Raw genomic sequence first — 18,667 nt, 5'->3', positions numbered from 1 at the left:
TGTGCTGTAGGTGGGGTTTAAAGCAAAAGTTTGGTCCTGTTCAGGAGCTCTGGTTCCCAGAGTTCACTCCACTGTTCCTGTTTGGGTTGCTAAGCAACGTCCCTGCTTGCCTGGAAATGAGGTGAGGCTGTACCAGGCTCTGTCAGGGACAAAGCTGGGAACAGTCAGTTGGAGCTTCTTGTCTTCATTACTTCTCTTACCAGGTCAGTCTTCTATTCTCCTTTTCCAAGATTCCATTTTTATAACTTAAAAATGATTTCTTCGATTGCATCCTGCCCCAATTTGGGGTTTTAAATATGTGTGTTTCTGTAGTGCCTGTGAACTTTTGGAAGACAGGGATTCATCTAAGTCTTTCGCCCAGTTCCTGGGCAGTAGACAATTCCAGAGGAGTAACATAAGCAACAAGGGATGCCAAAGGACCTGAAGGGGCCCCAATTCCAAGTCCCAGTCTTGAGCCATGCCTGGCTCAGAGGAATAACCAAAGCTAACTTTTACTGAGTGCATAAGATGTACCAGGGAGTTCTGGGCAGGCCCTTACCTGCACTAACTCAGGTAGGAGGAGGAAATTTGGCAGAAGAAAACATTCTCGCAGCAACCTGATGAAGCGGGAGTTAGTATTCTCCCCACATGACAGATGAAGAAGCTGAGGCACATACAGTTTAAGCAATTTTCCAAGGTCACAGAGTTTGTAAAGGGAACCAATATCGGAACCTCTTCAAGCCTTAGATCTCATGCTGCTAAGTACTCCACCTTACCACTTAATTTTGTGCTAAATGTGTAAATTGCAAAACTAAACGGAGGTCACCTGGCTTTTGCGGTGCCCTATTTTCCTCACCCATATGATGTAAACAATAGCAACTCTCTCAGGGATTCATGAGGATTGAATTAGATACATGGTAAATACCTGGGACATCATAGGGGCTCGGTAAACATTACTTGCCTTCTCTTCCTTCTCACAAAATGTGTGCTGAATCCCATTTCCTAAGACCTGGCTGACCTGGCTGACCTCACAAGATTAGAAGGTAAAATGGGCTTGCATACTCCCCTTTTCCATAAACATTGCTTGAGAAAATACTTGTAGACGTGGTTCTGTTTTTAAACATTTTAAATCCCTAATCACAATATAGTTAATATAGTTTCTCCATCCTGCCTTTCTGCCAATAAAGTCTTTGTGCCACTGTAAGAAAATTGATCTGCATGTTATGGCCAAAGATGACAATACTGGGATGGGGAGATGCAAATATTTTAAGCAAGTAGCATGACCACAGGAAGCTCTACCCACTGTTTGTGGAAGTCACCGTCATCCTCCCATTCATCCTGGAGCTCCCCTCCAGCTTTGTTGAGTCTACAGTGGATGGGCCTGGGGTGGGTTTTCAGGAGCCTGGCATCTGACTGGTTCCTTCCCCATCTACTATGTTGGAACGTGGGAATTGGCCCAGTTGGAGATCAGAAGACTTCTTCTTCTTATGATAGCTTGGGGAACAGACTATAGTTTCCATCTCCTGCTCACCACCTCCTCGCTCCAGTCCCTCACCACCGTGCTTTTCCAGAGAAGAACAACGCCCAAGTCAAACGTGCTTTGCCCAAAGAGGTGGTAGCTATACCTGAAGCCAGTGAGCATCTCTAAGGTGTTTTGAGAAGGAGTAAGAAATGCATCTAGGGCTCTGAGCCAGATCTTGCCCTTGGAGGTAGAAGGTCTGTCCTAAGACAGCCCATTCCTCCTGGGTGCCTGCTGAAGCTCTGCGACTCCGGGAGTCAGTGCATTTAACCCCATCTGGATACCCACCCTTGACTCTGGCTCCCAGAGGAACTGAGTGGTCTGTACTAAAGGAGTGGCACTAGGTGCCTTTTAAGGTCTGGATTATTCCTTTATTTTTCAAGTATGTATGTATGTATGTATGTATGTATTTATGTATTTTTATCTTTGAGAGAGAGACAGGGCTTGAGCAGGGAAGGGGCAGAGAGAGAGGGAAACACAGAATCCAAAGCAGGCTCCAGGCTCTGAGCTGTCAACACAGAGCCAGACGCAGGGCTCCAACCCACGAACCGTGAGATCATGACCTGAGCCGAAGTCGGATGCTCAACCGACTGAGCCCCCAGGTGCCCCTCAAGTTTTTATTTTAAATTCTAGTTAACATATACGGTTATGGTTAACATATATGGTAAAATTGGTTTCAGGTGTAGAATTCAGCGATTCATCACTTACATATGACACACAGTGCTCATCGCAACAAGTGCCCTCCTTAATGTCCATCACCCATCTAGCCCATCTCCCCACCCATCTCCCTCCAACAACCTTCAGTTTATTCCCTATAGTTAAGAGTCATTAAAGGGGGCATCTAGGTGGCCTAGTTGGTTGAGCTTCTGACTTAGGTTTAGGCTTAGGTCATGATCTCACAGTTCCTGAGTCCGAGCCCTGTGTTGAGTTCTCTGTTGTCAGCACGGAGCCCACTTTGGATCCTCTGTCCCCTTCTCTCACTTCCCCTCCCATGTTTGTTCTCTCTCTCTCAAAAATAAGCATTAAAAAAAGATTTGTTTCCCTCTCGCTTTTTTTTCCCCTTCCCCTATGTTCATCTGTTTTGTTTCTTAAATTCCACATATGACTGAAATCATGGTATTTGTCTTTCTCTGACTTATTTCACTTAGCATAATACTGTCTAGCTCTATCCACATTGTTGCAAATGGCAAAATTTCATTCTTTTTGATGGCTGAGTAATATTCCATTATATATAAAATCTATATACCACATCTTCTTTATCCATTCATCAGTTGATGGACCTTTGGGCTCTTTCCATAGTTTGGCTATTGTTGATAGTGTTGCTATAAACATTGGGGTGCATGTGCCCCTTCAAATCTGTATTTTTGTATCCTTTGGGTCAATACCTACCAGTGCAATTGCTGGGTTGTAAGGTAGTTCTATTTTTAACTTTTTGAGGAACCTCCACACAAGGTCTGGGTTATTCTTACAGATAATTTAGACCACTTATTTGCACTTATGGGACACGCTAGGTGGAATAATTAGGAGGCCTATTTGCGGACACTGACAAATCATCACTAGCAGTGTGACCACAGGCAAGTTATCTCATCCATTGGAGACTCAGTTTCTTCATGTGTAAACTGAAGTGAAAATTACATCCACCTCACTGAGTTGTCGTGAAGTTAAATGAGATTATTGCATTTAAGTTCATCAAATCTTATGACAGTGCTTGGCTGGTAAAGCTAGCTCAATTGATTCTAGCTATTATAAAGATGATTCATTTGCATATATATATTACATTTTTATTTATGTCACTTATTTAACAAATAGATAGGCTTCCTATATGCCAATGATTCTTCTAGGCTCTTGAAATGTACTTAATTCGTAGAACAACCTTATTAGAAAGGAACTATTAAGAACCTCATTTTTATGGGAAAACTTGAAGCACAGAGAAGTAAAATACCTCAGTCAGGTCACATAGGTAATAAGTGGCTGAGTTCTTTAAAAAAACTTTTTTTTAATGTTTATTTATTTTTGAGAGACAGAGCACAAGCTGGGAAGGGGCAGAGAGAGGGAGACAGAATCTGAAGCAGACTCCAGGCTCTGAGCTGTCAGCACAGAGCCCAATGCTGGGCTCGACCTCATGAGCCATGAGATCATGACCTGAGCCATAGTCAGACGCTTAACGGACTGAGCCACCCAGGTGCCCCATAAGTGGCTGAGTTCTAATCACTGCCTCCTTCTTCCTGTCTTCTAGGTCTGTGTTCTCAGCCACAGCACCTGATGCCAGTGATTTTCTCATATCAGGAATAATGTTGAGTTGTGATGGTTAATCACTAATCTGAGAATTGGGAAATTTGAGTTCTAATCTTCGTTCTGTAGGTGCCTAATAATTCAGGAAAACTCAGCTCATAGGGTTTAATCTCAGCATCCTGTTGTGCACTAATAAAAGATTAGGTGACATTATTATTAATTTATAATTACGTGTTATACAATTAACACCATATAATTAACAATCCCTTGACAGTGTTTATAATCATCCTCTAATTTATAGGAACATTACGATTTCCTCACTTGCACAGGCCTGGGGCAAAGTCAGACCAATTGCTGGTCCCTGGTTCAGGCTTGCAGGGGTCACCTGACAGAAAGAATACAACCATCTGGGTGGCATCAACACTAAACTTTAGACCTGCAGCTTGTGTATTCTTTCTTTCTCCTATCATCAGCTCTGAAGCTTTCATTTAAATTTTTTATCAAAGTCATTTTCTTCATGGAGTAAATGGCTCCATTTAGAAGTTTTATTGACACTGTGAGATCTTGATTGTAGAGAGGCTCCTTGTTCATTCTTAGGGAAATATTGGTCCCTGGGTGGAGCCAGGACAGTTTGGGGAACACCTACCAACCAAGGAAGTTCAAGAATGGAGGTCAGATACTTAGAGAGCAACTCAACTTGTGATTCATGAAGCTCATTTATTTACTCAAGCTACTTAATAGAGGTTTTATTGTTGTTCCTCACCCATCCCCCTCCCCTTTTACTGATTAAACTCTGTTAAGGACTAAATTTTTGTGCCCCCCTCAAAAATTCCTATAAAAAATTCTGAGTTCCAAGGTGATGGTAATAGGAGGTAGGAAGGTGATGTCATGGGAATGAAGGTCTCATAAATGAGACGAGTGCCCCTATAAAAGAGACCCCAGACAGACCCTTGCCTCTTGTGTCATGTTAAAGCACAGTGGGGTGACAGCCTTCTGTGTATCAGGAAGAGGATTCTTACCAGACACCAAATGCCTTGATCTTGGATTTCCAGATCTGTGGGAAATAAATGTTTGCTGTCTAAACCACCCAGCCTGTGGTATATTTTATTACAGAAGACAGAACTGACTGAGACAAACACCGTCTCCTTCAAACTTCATGTATAATTGTATTAGGTTCAGTGGACTAGACTCTGTCCTCTGATGATGCCGTATGCATCGCAGCATCCCTGCACACCCCTTAACCATACTCATGAAAGAGTTTAGAGGCCTCTTTCTTTTATTTAGTACTTATAGTTGGATATACCTACTGAAAACATTTGGGATTTAGTATACATGGGGTTTTATTAAAGTGACCATAACTGCCATTTTCATCAAGATGTTTATCTCTATGCCTTCCTGGAGGGCAAGATTCTGCTGTATGAGCTACATTAACTTGACTTGTGATCCTAGACCAACATACACTTGACATAATGAAAAAGGAACTAAAATCATGCTACGTGTTCCAAACTCATAGAATAACCTTAGCTATGACTCCTCATCTCTGAAGGTTGAAGTTTAAATTTTGTAGAATAGAAACTTTAGCCTAGATCCAAGGCACTTACTGAAAGTTTGTAATCTTCCAGAGTGTCCAAGAAAGGTCATCAAAGGATCTATGAAACATTATTCAAAAGTGTATTTGATGGCACGTTTTTATTGGGAAAGAGTCCAGAGCTTTCACATTTATCGGAGATCTGTAATTCCCCCAAATTAACCATGTGATTTTGAGGTGATTTTCTGCCCCTTAATTCAAATCTACACCATTCTATTCCTTGAATCCATCTTGAGTTGTGGATTTGTTGAGAGGGAAGAAGGCTTCTCAACTGAAGTAGAGAGAAAGTATACCATGTCCATTGACTCAGAATGCTTACAATTACATCTGATATTGAAAAGGAATATATGACCTTACATTTGTAACTATAGGCTCTGATAATGATTTGGAGAGAGAACAGATATTGAGAAAGGAGAGCTCCTTCTAGGTTCTTAAGGTTGACAGGGCTAGAGCCACTGATAACATTTAGTTTTCAGGAAGAGAGTGATCTCCACTCAACCGGAGTTCCTTATACAATCCAAGGATTTGAGTAGATCCTCAATTGGAAAAATGCTCATACATGAGATGGTAGTGACTTAAGAAAAAATATATATTATAATGTAATATAATGCAATATAATATATAATATAGTATATATTACATATGTGTCTATCTATCTATCTATCATCTATCTATCTATCTATCTATCTATCAAGAGAGAACATAACTGTGTGAGTCTGTATCCTATTAGTTTAAATGTCATGGGGGTAATTCTTGATTCTTTATTGGAAAGATTATGCTAGACAACCTTTCACTTAGTGATAGTGGAGAAGGAGCCATAATCATGGTCGGTGTTGAAAACCTTGTGGAATAACTTTAGGTATAATTCCTCATCTCTGAAGGTTGAAGTGTTACAGATTTTTAATGACCCCTTTAGTGTTCAGAGTCTATGGTTCTATGAGTCCACTCTTGTCTCACTTTCTCTGCTAAATTTACCATCTTTAACACTAAAGATGTATTTTGCCTTAAAGTCTTTTTCAACTGTTATTAACAATGCTGCATCAGCTTTTTAGTTAATATTTGTCTAGCATATCTTTGTTCTTTTATTTTCAAACTTTCTTTCCCTTTATTATTTTAACATATAACATGTAGTCTGACCACCTCTTTTTACTTGTCAGTTTTATCCAATTACATTTATTGTGAATACCTATCTGTATGGTAAGTTTTGTTATTATGTCTATGTGTCTACCAATTTTAATGATTCCTTTTTCTCCCTTTCTGCGTTATTTTTAATTTTTTTATTTGTCCCTATGAATTTGAACATTATACAACCTATAGCTATTATTTTAGGGGTTAATCGCTCCACACTTTTAACTTTATGGTCTCTTCCCTTGATCACTTATCACTACATATTGGATCCATATTATTCTCACTTTCTTTCCACAGAACAGAAAACAGGAGAAAATATTTGTCATTGAGAAAATTTTACCAGCATAGAAAACCCAATAAGATACTTTACATTTAAAATTATATTCTTAGACCTGAATAATCCCAAAGCCTCTTTTCTTTCATTGTGTCCATGTGTTTTACTTCCAATCTCTTCCACTTTGTGATGTGTAGTCTCTGTGCAAATATGATTTTAATCATTGAAGGGAGCCTTGCTGTTAGTATGACCTCTTCTTGCCCTCCTCTTTGAAGGGGGCAGATATGCCAGGGTCCAGAATTTTCCAATGATTTTATTTGATAGCTAATTAATGGCTTTCTGTGGTTTCCATGGAAATGCCACGCTTTGCTGCCAGGCCTTATCCAAATGGGCATTCTATCCACCCTTTTGCCTTAGCATCAGCATATTAATCAGACACCATAGGTCCTTGGTTGCTGCATCAAATTGGTAAGACACTAATTGAATTAAAATCTCACTTGAAAGCTTCAGGCTTCTCTTCCTCCCAGCTGGAGAGGAACCTTGTTAGCTCAAAGGGCCAGACCCATCCAGGAGACAGTGGAAAATCCACAGAACTTTGTGTCCTTTTATAGCAAAGTATTTTTCATTTGCCTTGGAATAAATATTTTGATGTCTGCATCTTTCTCGCCCCTTGAAAATCTCTCTATTTCCCTGACCTTTCCAATCACTGGACATTGTTGTATTCTCTTTGTAATATGAAGTGAAGCCGTTGGTATTTTCAAGGTGAAGGAAAGAGGATTTTCTTGCACATACGAAGTGGTAAAGTCAGGCGAAGAACTCAAGTGGAAAGCCCTAACTGAATTATGATAAGGATTTGGTGTCACAATGCCTATGAAGTACAGGGGTTAGTATAGCATGAGTCTTTGAACTACTTGGAAGGTAGAGGTGAAAGGAAAAAGGAAGAGAGGCAACTGAGAGATGGTCAGTCTTAAATTCATTTTTCAGGTCATGAAGTTCATGGATGATGGTTTCAACTTCTCATACAGAGTTAAAATCCTCACTGGCCTTGTTAGGCTTACCATTTAAAATGACACCTTTCTAAAGCTGTTAACAGACCCTCAAATATACTGTGCATATTTGTACCATTTATACCTTTGTGGTTTTGCCTTCTCTGTTCCTTTGGCCCTTGTGCTCCTGCTATTTGCCCAAGTCTGATTCACTTCAACACTCAGAATAAATAGGCCCATATAAAATGCCTTTGCCAACCCCATTAACGAGAAAATTATTTCTTTAGGGCTCCTCTCTGTGTGTCTGACCCCACAATAGCACTCACTCATCATGGTGTACTGTAATTATTGTTTATTCTTTAAATTGATTTGTAAGTCTGTATTTTTCATTCATTTGTGAGTGGCACAAAAGTATAGACCATGTCTTTACGAATTTTTGTTTCTCTGACATGCCCCGCTCATCTAATAGGCACTGGAGAGATGTTTGACCTTCTGCAAAATCTTGTGCTTGATGAATAGCTGCTATGTGATCTCTGGCATGAAAGAATTTCCAATCTAAATGAATCCTGAATCTTCAAAATTTAAGGTCCAAAAAAACTATGTTCATGTGAAGTGCGTGTTAGTGTTAAAGTTGGTATCAGAATATATGCTAATTCATACTAAAAACTGGAACATTAAAGTTGGAATTTACCATTACAAAAAAAATAGTAATAAAATAAAAAGACTTACTCCCTCCTTCCCACCCTGCCCCCCCAGCAATACACACACACACGTACATACACATACATACTAGGTAATTGTTATGCACTGAAGCCCTCTCCTTCTTTCCTCTTAAACTATATTGGGGATGATGTTCCCTTTGAGTCATATTATCACAGACTCGGCTGACACTTGAGACAGGTCTTTCTATTTAATCTAGGACAGCATTAACTTGAGAGAGAGAAATGCACATTCCAGAACTAGAACCAGTGAGTAGAAGGTATGTAAAAGCTGGCCAAGGTATAGAAGAACTATCTAATAATTAGATCTGTCTCGTAACACAAAATGGAATGAATCTTATTGTTGCCTTTCAGTAAAAGAGGAATGCAAGGAATGTAGAAGATAGAGCCAATTGGCTTCCTATCCTGGAAATGGTCCAGGCGGTGAACAGCAGCTATCTCCCCAAGACGGCAGAGAGGAGATTCGCACTCTGCGCACATGTTTAGACCAGAGGAATTCCATTTTCTCTTCTGACCCTGAAATTTGTGATCCTGTTCCTCTGACAATACAGAAATGAAGATTCAGATGCTCTGAAGCACCTCTAGAAAGTACCACTGCAGCAAAAAAGATAAACATAGAGATCCTGAATACTACGAAGGGATATCTGCCCAAATCCTCTGCAGGAGTGCTTTGAAATGAGTTTTCTTTCTTGAGTTTCTCCTTTCAATTTTGCTCCGAAGTTCCAAAATAAGGCTTCTCACTTTCATAGATGCCAGAGAAATGGCAGTGTTAGTTTGTGCATGCGTGTGTGTGAGTGTGTGTTCTGAGTTAATGAAAGGATCATTTTTTAGAGACTTGGGGGAGGTGCCTGGCAGAGGAGTGAAGTGAGGAATGCAACTTCAGAAGCTACCCCATTTTAGTCTATTGTGGTTATTGATTTGTATTTAAATGAAGTTTTAATATGCAAAGCACTTCTAGGAAATCTGACACCATGTCTTTTTGGAAAAAGTAGGTGAAAGGAGTCTCCATTAAAAAAAAGGAAAAAAAAAAGCTATCAAAACAACCTGAGACTGAAAAACATTCCGTCCTGTGGCAGTGTAGCTGGAAGAGAAAAACCAGAAAAGAGGCCAGAGGAATTTAGAAAAAGGAGCATTGCCAAGGGGCTCAGAAGGCAGAGTTCAAATCCTTCTTCAGGCAGCAACCGTGGGTTACTGGGCGTGCCATTTCTCCCCACGCCTGTTTCACAAGCTAAATCAAGGAGTGTGACAGCTGATGTATAAGGTTCCTTATTGTCTTAACACCCTGTGATGAGGCTTATGCTTCTCCCCCTAAGCCCACCTGTTGTCCCCCTTCAATTAGCTTCAGTTCATTCCGAATGAAAGAAGCTCTACGGGTAAGATAGCACTGTCGTCCCCGTGCAAGAAGAAGTCGAAAGAACCACAAGGAATTAGGCATAAAGAGGGAAGAAATCATAACCCAAGAAATATCTTTATGTATGTCCATTTCCTCCCACAAGGAAAAATGGCAGTGTCGGTTGTACATTACATATATCTCTCTTTCTTTTTAGTGTTTAATCTTAGCACCTGCACAGCAGAGATCTTTGCAATTCATTGCATATGCTCTCCCCGTTCTCCCCCCACAATACAGCACCTGAGGCCTAAGAAGCAACCCCTCCAAGCTCCTCCAAAGGCTGAGACCCTTCTTCATGACAGAGTATAGAAATAACAAACATGCCCAACGGTTTTATACAGTTGCTAGAACGTTTTAGTTTCCAACGAATGCAGACTCTTCTTCCTTTTCTTTGAATTATGAATTACATTTTACAAATTGTTGTTTGTGTTGCTTTGCTTTTGCTTTGTTCTGTTATGTGTGTACAACAAAAGGGAAAGCCCGTGGCAAGGAGTCCCCAGGTTAACAGAGTTTGGCCGTCATCTGGTCCGACTGTTTGAGGATCTCGGTGTTGTAGAGGTCCAAGGCGTGGTTCACCCTGATGATCTCGCTGTTGGTCAGTTTCAGGCGGTGCTTGAGCATACAGGAGAACAAGTCCAGCTGGGGTTTCCCCGGGGCCACAGGAGGGGCCAGGCGGTTGATTCGGTCCCGAATATCCAACAAGAGGAGCATCACGGACGAAGAAGAATAGAACTGGCCGCCTTGCGTGTAGGACTGGTTGACCTGTTGCACGGCGCTGCGAAGGAGGTCGGCGTTGAAGCGCAGGCTGTACCCGAACACCTGCACGTCGGAGATCTTGATGTAGAACTGCCTCTTGGAGGGATCGGACAGGTCCACCGGGCCCTGGCCGGTCTCATTACGCAGTAGGGTAGGTAGCCGAGTCCGACTACGTAGGTAGATGTGGACCGTCTCGAAAAACGTTTTCCACCGATTGCCCAGCAAGAGAGTCCAGTTGTAGCACTGGCTGTTTTGGAGGCGAACCTTCTCCCAGCGCGGGTAGCCAAATTCCCCAAAGGGCATGTTCCAGCCCTCCGAGTGGCTCCCGCTGAAGGGGTTGACGTAGACGAAGAACATGGGGTCCAGGCTGCTGTTGCGCATCTGGCAGATGCGCATGGACATGCCGATCACCATGTGGATGAAGTCCATGCGGTTCTTGTTGCTCTTGAGCGTGAGGGACAGGCGCTTGCGCCACCGGGGATCGAAGAAGGTGTCGAGGCGGATCTCGTTGCTGATGAAGGTGGTGTGCACGTAGAGGCGCGAGTCCATCTTCTGCAGCAGGTACTTCAGCTCCAGGTCCTGGAAATCCAGGTCGGTCTCGAAGCTGATGAACTGCTCGCTGCGCTCCGAGTCCACGTTCTGCGGTTCGCAGCGGCCCCGGTACAGCTTGTAGCCCTTGTTGCAGGAGCCGCACAGGGAGATGTTGGCCAGGCTACACATGGCGCAGCTGTTGTTCCCTCCTATGATGCAGGGGATGGGGCGCTGGCACAGCGTGGTGCTACCGTGGCACACGCAGCTCCTCTGGCTCTCCAGGAAGGTTCCCCAAAACCCGTTCTCATTGCAGTAGAGGAGCGACTGGACCCTTGCAAGCCATTGCTGAATTGTCCTGGGGGGGGGGGAGGGGGGAGGGGGGCGGAAGGAAAACGGAGATCATTAGCCATCAGGGGGCAGGCTGGTCACGGTGACCCAACTGAGTAGGCAAAGTGCAGGTGCGCAAAAGATGAAGGGACGGGGTAGGACGGTTATGGTAGGAAGGGCTCTGAATATACATTGGAGTCCCTTGTGATGCCACCGACCCGCTGAATAACACCGCACCCCTCCAATGGTCAGTGTCCTCATCTGTGAGGTGAAGGGGCTGGAGTAAGTGTGCTTTGGGGTCCTTCCAGCTCCAGGATTCCATTGCCCTGTAGCCCCAAAGAAGTTTGACCCAAGAAACTAGTGTCTGAACTCCAACACCCCTGCCTGATGACCACAGATTTTAAAAATCAGCAAACAGGGGAGCACTTAGAGGCTAGTACATTTCACCTGAATCTCCCGTTTCAACCTTTTCCCAGATTCCTCCCAGGAAGTTACATAATGGCCAACGACTTCAATTTCAACCAAAAACAAATTATATTTTATATTGTCCTAGAGATCGTCTGGTGTGTCCACCCTGGTGATCTTACGTGATCCTCACATGTAAGAAAGATGTTATTTGCCCCATTTTTTCCCCGAGCTCCAAATTCTCAAGTCAGTGGAACTCCTGTCACAACATGTACCTCTAGGTCCCCCTCCCCACAGCCCCTCGATGCTTTTGAAACGCTACCCACGCCCTGTCCCTGGGGTTCCGGCCACTGAAACATTCCGATGGAGACGGATACTATATCAGATAGGAAGCAGCAGAAGAATGAGGAGAAATACAGAAGGCAGTCAGCTTGGTAGCCTCTCGTCTTTCCTCATTTCTGCACAAGTCATTTCCCACTGTCTTCCGTGCAACGAATAATCCCTTACCTGTGCCTGGCACTTTTTACCCTGAACAGGGCACACTCACTCCCATTTTCTCACTTGAGCCTCACAACAACACCCTGAAAATAGCTTGGGATGTGAGGCCAGTTGGGAGATTGATGAAAATCCTGGCTCCTCCACTTTCCCAGTGCCGGGCAGTTTCCTCTACCTTCCTAATCGTCACCACCACACATGGCTGTGCTGAGGATTACCTGAATTTTGATGTGAAGGCTTATCCCCAAACCTGCTAGGTATCGAGGACTCGATAAAAGTTAGTTCTTCTTATTCTTGCAAAGGGACTCTCGGCTCCATTTTAGAGACATGCCAGAGAGAAGCTCAGCGGTCGAAATGATGGACTCAATGTCATACAGCGAGTGAGCGGAGAAGTCTCCTGGCTCATAGCTATTGGTTTTTAAAATATATGTCAAGCAAGAGTCAAGAAAGCCTTTCTTAAGGTTGCAGTGTGCTGTGGTCATGCGGATGGTGACAATGACGGTGGTGGCAGTGGCTCATGCCCCCCATTTTAGGAAACCGGAAAGAGAAGCCCTCTTGCATCAGACTGCCTGTGCAAGGAAATGTCAGCAATCCATCAACTGTCTCACTTCCACTGTGCCGCTGTGGTCGCTGAGCCCAAGAGCCACGAGGGAGAGAGAGTAGAACCCGATGTTGACAAAGCATGTGTGTTGGCCCAAGAGGAGCTGAGTTCCAAACTCAGTTCTGTAACCAGGAACAAGTCACTTTGTGTCTCTAAGCCCCAGTATCCATATCTAAAATGAGAATCATAAAGCCCATCTTAGGCAATGGGTGAGAGGATTGAGGGAGATAATATGGTTAAAGCATTTAGCACAGAGCCTGGCATAGATCAATTATTGAAACAGGTAATAACAGTAAGCACTCTTCTCCCAGAGAATAAGCTATTCCTTTGAAGGTATTGAGACACTCTCAGGGATTTCACTATCTCTCTGGAGTCTGAGGGGAGCCATTTTGTTCTGTGGGACATTTGAAAATGGATAGTGTTGAAACGGCTTCCCAGAATGCTCTGCTTGAAGCAAGTTGCTTATCAGCCGAGAGAAAATGGAGGAATAATTAGTGCGCTCCTCAAAGCCGCTCTGCCTTTTACATCCACAGAGCCACCCAGCCCCGGCAATAAAACCTCCCTGGCCACATTCAAAAGACCGTACTGGAGACCCCTGCTTCCCCTGTCAGTTTCCCCTCCAGGCTTGAGGGCTTGAGAGGGGAGATCCGTCCTTCCCTGAGCATCTCACCCCCGAGCTCGGCGCCCCAAAGGTTTGCGGGATGAACGTTCGCTGAATGAATGAACGCACAAAATCAGTATTTTTCTCGTATTCTCCATTAAAAAACCAAAAAGCAAACCCCAACTTCTCTTCTCCCCTCTGGACTGCGGTATTAGTTTCCGATCCCGTCCACCCACACAGCTCCAGCCCTCCCCAGTGTCTGCTTCACGAGACCAATCCTATTACAGCCTGGAGAACAGCAGCAGGCCCAGCCTTCAGGAAACGGAGCTGGAATGATAATGAGCTTTGCGGCTCCCACCTCCCAAACCAGAACATTGACTGAATATTGGCTATGAGTCATCTGATATTTTTGTGAGCTGCAGGGGCCCGCCACACGTCTCTGATTGCACGGTTCCATCTGACGAGAGCGTCATTCCAAAATGCCTCTTTCAAATGGCCCACACTTGCCCCTGTCACTCCCTCTCCAAGTGACAGGACAGTACCCCATTTAGAGCTCCTCTGTTCCCATCTGCAAGGCATTCTATAACCCCGCAGAGCGCCCCCTTTCTCGTGTCCCATCATTGGGACCCTTTGTCAGCCCCGCAGCCCTCACCCCTTGAATCAATGCCTCATTGTGGCTGAGCCCTCAGAATCCTCGGTGGGGGAAATAAAAAGATGAAAGTCCCTGGTGATGCTGCAAAGAGCGAAGGGGCTAGCGGCGAATTAGGATTCCAGCCCTGTCGAGCAGGAGGGATTGGGGACAGAGGCCCTCTGAGGCGCATCAGTGAGCTGCCTGGCACCTGCATCTCCTGACCTCAGAATAATCATGAGGTTGTGGGCCGTATCAAAGAAGGCATTAATGATACAGCCAGAGGACTTAAAGCGGGGCCGCGTGCGTGCGGGGGGGGGGGGGGGGGGGGGCAGGGAGCGCGAGGCCCAGGGCAGGAGGAAAGAGAACGCGGAGGAGGGAGGTGGAGCACGGGGAAGGCTGGCAAGAGAAAAGCCGGTCTCCATGCTGGAGACCTTGGGGGAGACGGGGGAGGCCCACCTAGAGGAGAGGATGAGACAACGTGGGAGCAGGGCACTGGAGAGGGCCACCGCGAGGGGACGAAATCAGAGAGGGGAGGACAGAAATGAAGCCGCTCGGCCAGGCCTTCATGTGTCAGCACCCAAAGGCTCAGGGAACGTGGATGCCGGATGGGCCTTCAGAGGGCAACTCGGCCCTTTCTGGGAAGCGGAGGCTGGGTGTCACAGACAGGATGCAATGTTACTGGTGACAACCCTGACTTCCCAGCTCAGCCACGTTTCTTTTGCTTTCCAGGACCTCCTTCTGTGGGGAAGAGCAAAACCAGAATGAGCTCATTCCAGGGTTTTGTGTGTTTGTGCTGGACGCAAGCAGCTTCCCACAATGAGGACTCTGCCTCGGTCAAGGCCCATCTCCTACACCATCGGCAACCAGTGCTCTGGGCAGTGATGAGTGAGTGGTATTCAGAAATTTGGCAATGCTCCACTGTGCGTGGCACCCCGAACCAGCCACGGGGATCGGCGGCTTACAACCATTGAGCACTCACTGTATACCAGGCACTGGGCTGCAGGCTCACACACGCCATCTGACTGAGTCACAGATGGAGATACTGAGCCCTGGAGGAGCGAGACACCCGTCTGAGACCCAGAGCTACTCCGGGTTCACACTCCACGCTCTCTAACCCCAGAGGCACGACGCTTGGTGCTGCATACTAGAATGTAACATTATGACGGTGAGGCAAGGAGAAGAAGGAAACAGGCCACGCGAAGAGAAATAGATTGAAATCATGGAAAAATACTGCAAGTTTGAGTGTGTGAAGGGCCTATTATCACATTCCCCGCTTCCTCTGGACCTGCCAGGATCCCTCTCCTCCATTCACAGATAATTGGAGCTCACCGACAAGTGCTCGGGGAGAGGCTGGGGACCAAGGGTAGGAGGGACTGTGATCTATAAATACCATTTCCCAGGCTAGCTGGTGACAGCCTGCCTCAACCCTGGCAACAGAGGAGTGGCTTAATAGGCCGGTTCCAGAGGGGAGGGTCTCACAAAGGGCTGACACAGCCCCACCGCAAGGCAGTCAGCGTGAGGCAACGGGGACCAAGTTTTAAAAGGCTTTTCTGTCCCTGGGGATCCAGAGCATCTTCCACTGGCAGCCAAAGATGAACTCCAATACATCCAAATCAGCATCTTTCTGTTGGATGGGATTTCAACTCATCTGACCGGGAGAGGAGGGGTGCTGAGGGGAGGGAGGAGAGGAGGAAGGAGGTGAGGGCAGAAGCCTGCATTTTTATTTTTAAAGCCCGAAAACCTTGGCGCCTGATTGGTGGGCTCCCTCCGAGGGCCACGTGCAGCAGCTTGGACCACAGAAGCAGAAAACCTCCGAGAAGAAGACTGGGAAACGTTCAGCCCATCCCCCTCACGTGTAGACCTGAACGCTGAGGCTTTGCTGCTTAGGTGAAGCAAAGGATCAGTGTCCCCTGAGTGCTTTCTACATTGTGGCTGTTATCCCTCTATCCTCATGTCAACCCCCTGAGTTAGGACTCCTTTGTGATTTTTCCTTCCACTGAGAGGATGCCGAAGGCCAGAGAGGGACGGTGACTTTCCCATGGTCACACAGCATGGATGTAGCAGACCAGAGTTCAGGATTTCTGGATCCAAACCCAGTGTTCCCCTCCAGTGCCCGCTGTGCTTTCCTTACTCTTGACAACCCAGACCCGAGGAGAAGCTAGGCTCCAGGCCATGCTCCCCTGCAGGCCCCTGTCTTTGCCTCAGCCAGGATTTTCTGGCGACCTGACAGGTCTCCCAGTGACACAGCTGGAGTCGCTCGTCATTTGGAAGACAGAGGCTATGCCACCCAGGGCTTCCCATCACTGGCTTCAAAGACACACATCTCCCTTTCAGAACCACCCGGGTGGGGAGCCCAGGCTGGGATTCCTAATTCAAGCAAACTCCCCGCTGATTTTAATTGGAGGTTTTGCCTAAGACAGGAATGCAGTGCCAGGCCAGTGGCATTTTAGGGAAGATCACACAAACTGAGTGCCAAGGAGAGAGGGGGGAGAAACAGATCTAGGCTAAAATAGAAAACTATAATCCATAATTCCCGTTTGCCTACCAGGAGTGTTTATTTAAAAGTGGAGAGGAAATGAAAAAAAAAATGAAATTGGAGCTCTGAATTATTCTTTTATTTATGCCCTGTGCTTCTTCCTTGGCATTTCTTTGACATTGTAATGGGTGTCTGAGTAATTCAGTGATACGCCACAAAATGTATACTCTGTAGATCGTACTCTAGACCGGGAAGGCAAAACAGTTGTTTCTAGGCTTCTGATGATGCACTGTTTTTGTTTTTTTGCCTTTTTTTTTTTTTTTTGGTTGTGCTGCACATGACTGTGCGTGTGTGCACTTGCGTGCGTGTGCCTGTTAAAGGCAACGTGCTGATAACAATGAATATGTCAATGGTGTCAGAATGTTCGGGGCTCAAGTGAAGGAAGCCTTGGCCTCTGGACGTGCTAGTGTGAATCATAACTGGCCATCAGACCGACTCTGTGTGCCTCATTTCCCCCAGAAAAATATTTAGCTTTTAATCCTTCATTCCCCTCTCTTTCTGTTGTTGCCTTAAAAACCTGTGTTCCCTGCCTGTCTCGGTTTTTGAAATGACGTCAGAGCCTCATTGAATGGCTCACAGCAATAAGGAAGGAAAGACCAAAAGAAGAGTTTTGTAGTCCGTTGCCGCAGTGAAGATGCCTTCTAGTCTGGCATCGTGGAATAAGTGATCGGTCTTATTTGCAGAGGACAGAGGTAGAGGTTAGAAGGAGGAATGGGGAGAACAGCCATGTAGAAATCCACTAGAGTCTTTAAAATTAGGTTGTCAGGAGCTTAATTGGGGAGGATTATGAAACAATTTTTGCAATTACACAGATCTGTGTCTGGAAGGAGGTGACAGACAACATCAGCTGCATATTCAAACTCGGCATTTTGCTTTGGGGCATGGATGTGCTGGAGACAAGTGAAGGAGGGACCCGGGAGCCTCCCTGGAGGTGACGGAAAGGCTGAAGGCACAAGCAGTTCCGGGGGGCAGGGCTGCAAGAGCGGTTTATTGTTCCTGGCAGTAGCCAGGCACAGGAATGAGCGACCAAGACCCCAAGGCTAGAAAGTACAGTCTTTTGTAATAATCGGGGCTAACGGGCTTCCGTACAGTCATGAAGTACACTAAGGGTCATCTACATCCACGAGGGGTGCAGTGGGGGGTGAGTGATCACAGGTGCGCGAGCCAGCTGGTTAAAACACATCCTGGGCCCTGTTCTACCACTATTTGCCCTTGGATACTTGACCTTGCTATGCGACCTTGGATAAGTCCCCTCACCTCGTGGATTCTCCCTTTCCTTGTCTGTCAAACGGGGAAGGTGACACGTACCGTGACTTCAGAACCAGGATCAGATACGCCTGGGAGGTTTGCAGTGAAAGGAAGTGATGACTAACCATTCGCCCTTATTGTTACTGAGGGCAAGAAACAACCGGCTGCGGTTTATAAATGCTTTGGGTAAAAATATTGCTCTCAGTTACTAGTTGATTGTAGCTTAGTACCCTAGTCTCTCTGGTTACTCACCCTCCACAGTCTTAATGAATGCTGTCACCATGATGTTTGAAGAGAGAGCAAGACATCGGCTTTGGAGTCAGAAAAAGATTGGGTATTGAATCATAGCTCCGCTACTCATTATTTAACCTTCATCTAATTGCTTGTCCTTCCAAAGCTTCCATTTTCTCAGCTACAGAATGGAGTAATAACATAGTACGTTTGAGAACCAGGTAAGCTACTATATATAAAGCTTCCGACATATTGTAGGTGTGCACTGTCTCTCATGAAAACAAACTATTGTGTCCGTCTGGCTCACACAGAAAACGGTCCCTTTGAAGTAAGTAGTTACAGATTATAAACCCAGGGTCAGAATTCAATAAATGTCACTGGGTCAGCTGAATACTGATATAAAAACAGCAACAACAACAGAACATCTTCCTGACAATCTCTTATGTATCCGCAAACATAGAGAGATGAAGGACAGATCTAAAGGGGAAAA

General features: G+C 45.3%; 1 protein-coding gene across 4 annotated transcripts in view; it reads right to left on the bottom strand.

Moving 5' to 3' along the window:
- Window positions 1-9,874: 9,874 nt before the first annotated feature.
- BRINP1 (BMP/retinoic acid inducible neural specific 1) overlaps window positions 9,875-18,667 on the bottom strand; it is a 174,291-nt gene continuing 165,498 nt past the window's right edge. For all 4 annotated transcript variants that reach the window (XM_027034948.2, XM_027034949.2, XM_053204710.1 and 1 more), the window contains exon 8: window positions 9,875-11,457. In XM_027034948.2, the coding sequence (XP_026890749.1) occupies window positions 10,317-11,457 (1,141 nt within the window). In that variant the 3' untranslated portion in view covers window positions 9,875-10,316. The remainder of the gene's footprint in view (window positions 11,458-18,667) is intronic.

The sequence above is a fragment of the Acinonyx jubatus genome, chromosome D4 (genome assembly GCF_027475565.1).
Source record: "Acinonyx jubatus isolate Ajub_Pintada_27869175 chromosome D4, VMU_Ajub_asm_v1.0, whole genome shotgun sequence".
Classification (NCBI taxonomy): Eukaryota; Metazoa; Chordata; class Mammalia; order Carnivora; family Felidae; genus Acinonyx; species Acinonyx jubatus.
Note: the sequence above shows the minus strand (reverse complement) of the source record. Positions and strands in the feature narration are given on the sequence as shown.